General features: G+C 38.5%; 3 protein-coding genes across 3 annotated transcripts; 2 read left to right on the top strand and 1 right to left on the bottom strand.

Moving 5' to 3' along the window:
• The first annotated feature begins 1787 nt into the window (after positions 1-1787).
• Positions 1788-3597, top strand: LOC144197906 (frizzled-7-like). Its single transcript, XM_077718612.1, has one exon. The coding sequence runs from the start codon at positions 1911-1913 to the stop codon at positions 3525-3527; it is 1617 nt and encodes a 538-aa protein (XP_077574738.1). The 5' UTR covers positions 1788-1910; the 3' UTR covers positions 3528-3597.
• A 2324-nt stretch (positions 3598-5921) lies between these two features.
• On the bottom strand, positions 5922-6601 carry LOC144201821 (claudin-24-like). Its single transcript, XM_077724611.1, has one exon. The coding sequence runs from the start codon at positions 6560-6562 to the stop codon at positions 5963-5965; it is 600 nt and encodes a 199-aa protein (XP_077580737.1). The 5' UTR covers positions 6563-6601; the 3' UTR covers positions 5922-5962.
• Positions 6602-7595: 994 nt separating this feature from the next.
• Positions 7596-8770, top strand: dph3 (diphthamide biosynthesis 3). The gene is made up of 3 exons (XM_077723340.1): positions 7596-7787; positions 8237-8311; positions 8470-8770. Exons 1-3 carry the CDS (start codon positions 7680-7682, stop codon positions 8536-8538), a joined length of 252 nt encoding a protein of 83 aa, XP_077579466.1. The 5' UTR covers positions 7596-7679; the 3' UTR covers positions 8539-8770.
• The last annotated feature ends 1977 nt before the right edge of the window (positions 8771-10747 follow it).

Genomic DNA, 10747 nt, shown 5'->3' with positions numbered 1-10747 from the left:
AGTCAAAAACTTAAAATTACAAAATAAAAGCAGATTAAAGCAGCATGGCAAAATCCAAATGTCACTCACTTGGCCTCAGCATTGTGTGAGACAAAGATACTAATTACTAATCCTAATTCATTCTCTTTAATCTCAATTTATATAAACAGTTGTTTTTTTAAAATTTAACATCAAATTTATTGTATTCAATTAATTTCCACGAGAAAAACGTGTCCGATATAGAAACATTTTGAATTACACTGTTTTGGTAGATGACAAGTGACCAAAAACGTGTATACAATATGTTTTTTTTTCTTTGGGTAAATAACACAATGTTTTACTCCAAAAGTTTGCACAAAAAGTTGTTTTTCTTCGAACGCGTTGATTACATTACGCATTCTTTTGATTCTTTTGATTGACAGAAAGTAGTTCAAAGTTCGGAAAGATAAAAGAGTAAAAAGCTTGATGTGAATATTTGATGTGTTTGTTTTTTTTCTGCTAATCTCTGATCTTATCCGTCGAACAAAACATTCATTCAAAACATTCAAACAACAATGTCAACATAAATAAACATTAGTCTTTGATTTTTGCCCTCTGAAGATGGAGAAAAGTGACATTTGATTGTAATCATATTCATGTATTGTATATTTAGTTCAAATTTGTGCAAATGGAATGCAGCAAAGATTTTGTCAGGCAAAGTTTGGAAAAACTACAAAAGTTCAGAAAAGGAACATCGGTGGCTTAGAGTGTGCTAAGCAAACTATTTTATTTATTTTTGGTTACTTCAGTGTTAAAGAATCAAAGTCGCTCTTGTTTTCTTTTTATCTCATTTTGAACATTTTCGGAAGACCGCAAGAGTTCATCTGGATTTCTTAATAGCAGCTTAATTGTCATGTTAATGATAAACGAATGGGATTGCAATAGCTTGTCGTAGAAAGGAATTAGTCGAGGCTTTTTCAGACCATAGGGGAACAAAAAGATTGTGCACATATAGCACTAATATTAAAAGTTAGCCCTCAATCAATTACAATAAGGTAAATAAGTTTACCATGTTACCTGCCAATTGGAAGCTGAGGTAAAGTACATTTTGGTGTCAGACTCGGGTTGGTTCGCGGGCTGCGTTAATGTCAACTCGATTTCATGTGGGCTGGACCATTTTAGGTATAATATTTAGATTTTTTTTATAAATGGATTAAAAGAACTGGATTAAAAGCCCTGGATATTCAGTTGTTTATAGATCTAAAACAATGTTTATTTTAGTTTTTTTAATATATATTTTTAGATTTTACAAAGTGATTTTTGAACTAAAAACACGGAAAAAAATGATTAAAAAATGACAATTATTGATTTAAAAGGGGAAAAATCAGGAAATTTAATATACATCTATACTCTTCATTTTAATTTGATCCTAAAACAGAAATTCGGCACTCATGATTTACTTTCTCGGGCCACACAGAATGATACTTAGACATGTGGTTTAAACCCAAAATATATTTAACCCAGTACATTAAAAAAGAGTAGAGAAAAACTCAATTATGTTTGTGTTGAACTCCTGTACATAAGAACCCATACAAACAAGAAATCATCAGGCCATTTCAATGCCAGCGGCACTTCTTTCGCTGCCTATAGGCCCTCCTCTGAAACCAATCAGCAACAAGAAAGCATCCAATTGGTGTAAAATAGACTTTAGAGTCTAAAGACCCACCCCTCTTATTCCCCCACGGTGGAACAAGGGGGGGGAGTAGGCCTTGGAAAGGGACCACCAAGCGAGCTTGAGACTCAGGGAGGATAACAAAACAGTATGGAAATCTGCATTGAGCAACAAAGACCACCTTCCATGCAAAGTGAGATGCGCAGCTTGAAGTCTGAATCCGGAAAATGCAGCTTTGACAAGACGGTTGGCGAAAATACTTTGGCTGGACCGGACCACCATGGCGATGTGGGGGACTTTGCCCTGGCTATTGAGTTATGTTCTACCCTTGTTCATCCCTTGTTCGGCTCAAGAACACAAAGGCTTTTCTGTCCCGGAACACGGATTTTGCCAAGCTATCACTATTCCGCTATGCGCCGACATTGCCTACAATCAGACCATCATGCCCAACTTGCTGGGCCACTCCAATCAAGAAGACGCAGGTCTGGAGGTGCATCAGTTTTACCCTCTGGTAAAAGTCCAGTGTTCACAGGACCTCAAGTTCTTCCTGTGCTCCATGTACGCACCCGTATGCACAGTTTTGGAGCAAGCCATCCCTCCTTGTCGGACTTTGTGCGAACGAGCCAGACGAGGCTGCGAGGCATTGATGAATAAATTTGGGTTCCAGTGGCCTGAAAGATTGCGTTGTGAGAACTTCCCCATTCACGGCGCGGGAGAGATCTGCGTGGGTCAGAATACATCCGACGGTGGCAGTCCACCGCCGGACCCCCTCCCGTCACAGGAATCCTCAGCCTTCTCCTGCCCACCGCAGCTAAAAGCGCCGGCTTACCTCAGCTACCGCTTCCTTGGCGCCAAAGACTGTGGCGCCCCCTGCGAGGTTTCAACACCTGACGGACTGGTGTATTACCGAGAAGAGGAGCTGAAATTTGGGCGGATTTGGGTGGCTGTTTGGGCTGCCCTTTGCTGTGTCAGCACGCTCTTCACCGTCCTCACCTACGCCTTAGATGCGCAGCGCTTTCGTTACCCGGAAAGACCCGTAGTCTTCCTCTCCGGGTGCTACTTTATGGTGGCGTTGGTGTACGTCGGTGGGTTCTTGCTGGAGGACAAAGCGGTCTGTGTAGACAAATTCAAAGCGGACGGGTACAAGTTGGTGATTCAGGGCACCAAAAATGAGGGTTGCACCATCCTCTTTATGGTAGCCTACTTTTTTAGCATGGCCAGCCCTATTTGGTGGGTTATCCTCTCGCTTACCTGGTTCCTGTCGGCAGGGATGAAGTGGGGACACGAGGCCATCGAGGCTAATTCGGGTTACTTCCATCTAGTGGCGTGGACGGCACCCGCCTTGAAAACTGTCACCGTTCTGGCTCTGGGACAAGTGGAGGGCGACCTTCTGACTGGCGTGTGCTATGTCGGTGTGTACGATGTGGATGCCCTGCGAGGCTTTGTGCTAGCTCCGCTCTTTGTCTACCTCCTGGCGGGCTCCTCCTTTCTACTGGCCGGTTTCGTGTCGCTCTATCGAATCCGCACCATCATGAAACTCGGCGGTACTGAAACACAGAAGCTAGAAAAGTTGATGGTGCGCATCGGTGTTTTCAGCGTACTGTACACTCTGCCTGCCGCCACGGTGGTGGCTTGCCACTTCTACGAGCAGGCCTTGCGTCCTCGGTGGGAGCGCACGTGGCGCATGCGGACCTGTAAACGCTTCGCCGTGCCGTGCCCGCCAGGAGATGTTGATCACCTGACGCCGGACTTTACCGTTTTCATGATCAAGTACTTGATGACTATGATTGTTGGGATAACGTCAGGCTTCTGGATCTGGTCTGGGAAGACAATTCGTTCCTGGTGTCGCTTTTATAAGAGACTGAGCGGCTCTGAGCTGGGAGATAATACAGGTTGATTTTTTAGTGATGGTATACATGGTATATGTGTAAAAGCTAGCACAACAGTACCTTGATTCAGGGTTGAGTTTTTTTGTTGTTTATTCATGGTTTGTGCAAAGTTGTTTTTGTTCTTGGTTAATGCTTGTCCCTCAAAGGATAAACATGGTCCCGGTTACAGTTTTTGTTGTGACTGTACAAATAGTAATGTAACTCCCTAAAAACAACTTTTAAACTATAGCATTCTTCTTTATTATTTATTAAAAAAAATCGTAAAAAAATAGTGTACTGATTACACGGCTGGAATAAACTAATGGGTTTCATATTCAATTTAACCAAATTTTGAACAAATATGTTGGTAAATTCAAACAGCCAAAATGTTATCTTTCATTTGTTAGAATGTATTTGTTCATTTTGTATTCATTGCTCTTCATTGCTGAGATAAGTCACCATAAAAATAAAAAATAAAAACTGACTGCAATAATATAAAACAATGTTTTGCTGTAACAATGAAAATTGAGCATTATTCTTCATGTAGATTACAGGTATCAAAGTGGCGGCCCAGGGGCCAAATCTGACCCGCCGCATCCTTTTGTGTGGCCCGAGAAAGTAAATCATGAGTGCCGACTTTCTCCTTTAGGATTAAATAAAAATGAAGAGTATAGATGTATATTAAATGTCCTGATCTTCCCACTTTTAAATCAATAATTATAATTTTTTAATCCATCTTTTCTGTGTTTTTAATTCAAAAATAATTTTGTAAAATCTAAAAATGTATTTAAAAAAAGCTAAAATAAACATTGTTTTAGATCTATAAAAAACTGAATATTCAAGGCTTTTAATCCACTTCATCTAATCCATTTATTTAAAAAAATCTAAATATTATATTCCATATGATGTGCTTGATGTTTATTCTCTCAAACTTGAAAACTGAAACACAGAGGTCTAAAGACCTATGGTTCACATTACTGTTTCAAACAGTTTTCTCCTTTATGAGTATTGATGGTGATAAGCGACCGATCCATTTCTACAACAACAAAAAAAAACTTGTCTTGAACGATCATTGCTGGTCCTCTCATTTTCGTACTGGCTGTACCGAATGTCGGTTATGTATTTATTATTTGTAACCACCGAATTGACTGTGACCTTAGAACACCTTCTAACCTCAGAGACCTGAAGCTGGGAACTGCATCCAATGAACGGTTAGTTATTGATGGCTACAAAGTGTTACACTTTGGCTGCTGATGAGAGCCAATGAGGTGAACAATGTGAGGTGGATACTTTACTTCTTGTTTGTAAACTCCATTGTCCAGTTCAGGAAAAGAGCAATTAAAGTAGAGCTTTTATGTTTAAGTGTTCCACAAGGGTGGCTACTTTGAGTAGTCGCAATTGACCTGCAACCTTTCGATTCATCTTGAAATGTGGATAGAGAGATAGGGGCGAAGAGTATAGGAACAATTAGGCTTTTTTTTGTTGTTGTTTTCTAGGGAAAACATGTATACTTGGACTCAAAATAAAAAGACAAGAAAGTTAGCAATTTGGCTTTTATTGTTCAGATATGTAGCAAATATTTGTAGCGAGTATTGTAATAGATTTATGTTAAAACATCAGTTCATAAAATGTTAAGCCAGAATTTTTAGGTTTGTCTCATGTACTTTTTGGACAAAGAAAATCTCCCTATGGTTTCTTTCTCAAGGATTAATACAAATAAAGTACATTTGTTCATGGTTAACTCATCTCTATAACAGCAAAGTACTGGAAATTTTATGTAAAGAGTTTACGGCTATGCCATTTAACTCCACATTACAATATTACAAGGTCAAAAAATATCTTCCGATTAATTGCTTACACACCCTGTTTTAAATATGCTTTAGTTTCAAATCATGTGCTCAGTCCAAAAAAAATACATTCTTTTGGTTTTGTTGTGATACTACTAGTTATGAGATGTTTACAGAAAATTTGTAGTAATGCATAAAAAAATAATTTTGAGACTAAAAGAAGTAAAAGTTAGTACATATCAGGTTTTGGGAATACATTTACAGATCTGGAATCTAAAACCTGGACTAGTACAATGATAGTCCATATGCTTATGATTATGATTTCAAATACTGTTTGGAGAACAGATTACATTCATTGCAATTTAAGACCAAAGTTTTTCCTTTCAATTTGTTTTAAAGTTGATGCTGCAGTTCTTATTTTCTGGAAACATGGAAAAATAAGCAATTTACTGGAGAAAACCTAGATGAAATTCTGGTATGAGCTTGGTCTCTTGATATATATGTACTCATAAATCAATCTTGTATTGCCTTATTCTGCCAGTTAAATTGGGCTATAAATGATCATCAATTGCTGATTAATTTATACGTTATTTTTGAGAGTTTTACTTTTTATTTGTTATTATAATGGAGTGCAGGGATGCAAGTGATGCAAGTCCATTTGAGCCTTGAAGTGCATATTACACGTACTCCGTTCTCGGCCCGGTCTGCAATCCCTGAGACGCACAGGAGGCGAGCAGCACAGCCCCGGCCAGCAGGTGCAGCACTCCCGCTGTCCAGCCGCAGAAGAGGGCGTCCCCGAACTCCCAGCGCGGCGCCACCTCCGGCACGGACTCGTCGAAGTAGCGCAGGGCGGCGGCGTGGGCCACGTACGATACCGGGATGAGCACCAGGAGACCACCGAAGATGCTCAGCGCCCCGGCGCTCATTTTCAACGCTCTCTTGGCTCGACCTCCCACGCGCAGGTTGACGCCGTGGGAACCCGGGATGGCGAACGCCAGCACCAGCACCCCGGCGCAGAGGGCCGCGCACAGTAGGACGCGCGCCAGCTTGATGTCACGCGGCAGGGCCAGTGGGCTGTCGTGGCGCTGGCACAAGAGGGCGCCTTGCACATCTTGTACCACGCACGTCTCCCACAAGCCCAGCTCGTAGCTCTCCGAGGGCAGCAGCTCCGTGGACAGGGTGAGCCATGCCGACCTGAGCGTGGCAGCCAGCGTGAAGATCCACGCGCACGCGGACAGCCCCACCCCAAGCAGCTCCAGGAGGGTCCTCGGCTCCATGACTGGGCAGCTTCTGGTCGTGCCCGCTTGTGCTGGGAGTCGCCAATCTCGCCCCCCACTTCAAACACAACATAACACACGCCCCAGCCGCCCACTGAACAAAACCCACGTCCTCTTGTTCATCCCTCAACAGCACATTTCACCTGTTAAAACAAAAAACAAAAAACGGAAAGCACTTTGAATGGATGCTGGTGTGGCATGTTAAAAGGGAAAGGCTCCAGCACCCTCCACGACCGTAGTGGGGATAAAGTGTTCAGAAAATAAATAAATGCATGAATTTGAATGGAACTGATAGCTTTATTATTGTTAGACATTCATTCATTTGTTTGTTTTCTGAATTCCTTTATCCTCACAAGGGTCGCGGGGCGTGCTGGAGCCTATCCCAACTGACTTTCAGGGGAACACCCTGAATCGGTGGCCAGCCAATCACAGGGCACGAATAGATAGTCAAACATGACATTTAGCAAATGCGGGGTGGATAAAGTTATCTCGTCTAATGTAATTCACGCTCACACTCGTATCTAGGGGCAATTTAGAGTGTCCAACCAGCCTACCATGCATATCATTGGAATTTGGGAGGAAATCAGAGTACCCGGAGGAAACCCACACATTTTAATGTTCATTAAAAAAATAAAAACGTGAGTAACTTCCTTTGTCTTTTTAAGATCATTAGAATCGAGTATATATTGCCTATTTGCTATCCATCACTTTTTCTGTTTCTCACGAAACCTACTTTGTCGTGGAACAATATCATTCAAGTCTCTGTGTCGCTCTTGCGACACAAAGGCCACTTTTTATCTACTTATTTATTTCCTTTGTACGTATATGTTTATCTGTTTCGATCAAGGGAATTTGAAAATATGTTCACATGTGAAAGAGAAAAAAAGTTTTTAGGTCATTAGTTTGTATTATTTTTGCATTACAGTGGGAACTCTGACACATTCAAGATGCCGGACGCTTTTACGTATCAGAGCTATGGGACCAATGTGCCCGTCAAGTGCTGTTGCGTCATAATTCCGAGACAACAGCTATGACATCACCAATAAGCGCCCAAGCAAGTAAGCAAAATGTGTTCGTGATATTTCCATCGTCATTTCTGAGTGGATTTTAAAAGAAAATGTCGGTTTACCATGACGAAGTTGAAATCGAAGATTTTGAGTACGATGAAGACACCGAAACGTATTACTTCCCGTGCCCGTGTGGAGACAAATTCGCCATAAGCAAAGTGAGCAACACATGACTTGATATTTGAACTATTAAACGTGCACTGCCTATTTTTTTTAATCATTCGGATCTTTTTACACATTCGGTTAAAATCAATCAAACGTTACGTAACTTGGTGTTTCTGATACTACTTTATTGCAAATGGTGTTATCATTGTTAAATGATGTTATACTTAACAAACATTAATAATGAGCATATTTAATACAATAGCTAGGACTTTATTTAACAAGGTGAGGATAACTTTCAACTAAATGTTTTCAATACATTTGTACTCATACTTAAAACTTAAAAAATTACACCAAAATGCTAGCCATTCTGATCCAATTACGTAACCCAGTATCAATCAGATGACGGCTCTTGGTCTCATCTGTCAACTTCTTTTATATATATGTGTGTGTGTGTGTGTGTGTAATGTGTGTTTATTTGCTGTCTTTTTTTTTGTATCAATAGGAGGAGCTGGAAGATGGCGAGGACGTAGCCACGTGCCCAAGCTGCTCTCTCATTGTTAAAGTCATCTATGACAAGGTGATTGATGGATGGGATGTGCTCCCCAGATGTTCGCATAGTTAGATACTGAAAAAAATGAATAGATGGGGCTTTTAATAGGAATGTTCCTTGTCACTTTGTTATTGAAAAGCTGCCATTGCACTATTTTAATTGTGGGGGGGAATTATGTCTTACAGGAAACTTTCATGTCAGGTGAAATCATCGAGGCCCCGTCGGAGAGCAAATTGGCGCTTGTTCCCACCTGATCGCCACTTTATTTTGTTGTAGTAATTAATATATAATGAATTATATGAGAGAACAATTATTATGGTGAGCTTGAAACTGGCTGTTAACAACCAGAGGAATTTGTGAATCATCAACAACTTTTGTTTTGGTTTCTGTGTTATGTGGTTGCTTGTTTTTACTTGAAAGTTCACTAAAAGAAATGTTTAAATAAGTATTTTATTTGCTTGTCTTAAATAAAAGGATGTCATGGTATCGGTGGCATGGTTCGTTTTTGAACACAGGCTACTGTAATATGTTATTGTTGGAGAATACATTGAAATTTATCATTTTACATGTCCCTTACAGTCATTTTTTAATTGAATGCTTTCATTGTCGTTATACGAGTGTAATGATGAGTATAGTATAACATATATAAACAGTATAATATATACAAGTATCATTTTACACGTAGCGACATTGCCAAGGAGTAAAATAGTGAGGTGAGATGTTGTGCTTTACCATTTGATCAGGTTTAGCCAAATACTTTGTTTCCAATATTCCAAAATAAGTAGAAGTCAAATGAAAGACAATGCTGACAGATGCCTGCAGAGGTTCACACCTTAAAAAAAGATGTTTATTTACACGTTGGTCCTGATGATAATGATGAGACAGACCTCAGCTGGTGACCGAACAAATCAGTTAACGCCTGAGGTACCAAAATTGACCTTCACTTTTGCACTGTTGTTGTTGTTCTTTTCTTTCCAAACAGTGTAAAAGCGTGATGCCCTGTTTTTAGTTGTAGTTTATTTAACATTCCGCAATGAATTGTCTCACAATTTAGTATTTGTGCTTTTTGGTTCACTCTTTGTCCATCTTGGACATTTTTTTGTTTGTTTGTTTTTTCATTAAAAAAAAGTCCATGTGCAATAAGTTTTCTTCCTGCTAGGAGGGGCCTAACAGAAAATAATTGAAAAGCACTGTAGTATAGTAAGGCTTTTTAATTCACAAAACGACATAGTATAGTAAAGCTTTTTGATTCAAAAAATGACATAGTATAGTAAGGCTTTTTCTTCATAAAAACGACATAGTATAGTAAGGGTTTTTGATTCAAAAAAACGACATAGTATAGTAAGGCTTTTTGATTGAAAAATGACATAGTATAGTAAGGCTTTTTACTTCACAAAACGACATAGTATAGTAAAGCTTTTTGATTCAAAAATGACATAGTATAGTAAGGCTTTTTCTTCAAAAAAACGACATAATATAGTAAGGCTTTTTGATTCAAAAAAAATGACACAGTATAGTAAGGCTTTTTCTTCAAAAAAACGACATAGTATAGTAAGGCTTTTTAATTCACAAAACGACATAGTATAGTAAAGCTTTTTGATTCAAAAAATGACATAGTATAGTAAGGCTTTTTCTTCAAAAAAACGACATAGTATAGTAAGGCTTTTTGATTCAAAAATGACATAGTATAGTAAGGCTTTTTAATTCACAAAACGACATAGTATAGTAAAGCTTTTTGATTCAAAAATTGACATTGTAGTAAGGCTTTTTCTTAAAAAAAACGACATAATATAGTAAGGCTTTTTGATTCAAAAAATGACATAGTATAGTAAAGCTTTTTGATTCAAAAAATGACATAGTATAGTAAGGCTTTTTGATTCAAAAAAACGACATAGTATAGTGAGGCTTTTTGATTAAAAAAAACGACATAGTATAGTAAGGCTTTTTGATTCAAAAATGACATAGTATAGTAAGGCTTTTTAATTCACAAAACGACATAGTATAGTAAAGCTTTTTGATTCAAAAAAACGACATAGTATAGTAAGGCTTTTTCTTCAAAAAAACGACATAGTATAGTAAGGCTTTTTGATTCAAAAAAAACGACATTGTATAGTAAAGCTTTTTGATTCAAAAAAATGACATAGTATAGTAAGGCTTTTTGATTTAAAAAAATGACATAGTATAGTAAGGCTTTTTCTTTAAAAAAAAACGACATAGTATAGTAAGGCTTTTTAATTCACAAAACGACATAGTATAGTAAAGCTTTTTGATTCAAAAAATGACATATTATAGTAAGGCTTTTTCTTCAAAAAATGACATAGTATAGTAAGGTTTTTTGATTCGAAAAACGACATAGTATAGTAAGGCTTTTTTGATTCAAAAAATGACATAGTATAGTAAGGCTTTTTAATTCACAAAACGACATAGTATAGTAAAGCTTTTTGATTCAAAAAAATGACATAG

This window comes from Stigmatopora nigra, chromosome 1 (genome assembly GCF_051989575.1).
Source record: "Stigmatopora nigra isolate UIUO_SnigA chromosome 1, RoL_Snig_1.1, whole genome shotgun sequence".
Classification (NCBI taxonomy): Eukaryota; Metazoa; Chordata; class Actinopteri; order Syngnathiformes; family Syngnathidae; genus Stigmatopora; species Stigmatopora nigra.
Note: the sequence above shows the minus strand (reverse complement) of the source record. Positions and strands in the feature narration are given on the sequence as shown.

Coding starts and splice junctions, on each gene's coding strand:
- LOC144197906 (XM_077718612.1), top strand. CDS start 1,911: ATGGCGATGTGGGGGACTTTGCCCTGGCTATTGAGTTATGTTCTACCC.
- LOC144201821 (XM_077724611.1), bottom strand. CDS start 6,562: ATGGAGCCGAGGACCCTCCTGGAGCTGCTTGGGGTGGGGCTGTCCGCG.
- dph3 (XM_077723340.1), top strand. CDS start 7,680: ATGTCGGTTTACCATGACGAAGTTGAAATCGAAGATTTTGAGTACGAT. Junction 7,788..8,236: donor ACAAATTCGCCATAAGCAAA/GTGAGCAACACA, acceptor TTGTATCAATAG/GAGGAGCTGGAAGATGGCGA. Junction 8,312..8,469: donor TTAAAGTCATCTATGACAAG/GTGATTGATGGA, acceptor TATGTCTTACAG/GAAACTTTCATGTCAGGTGA.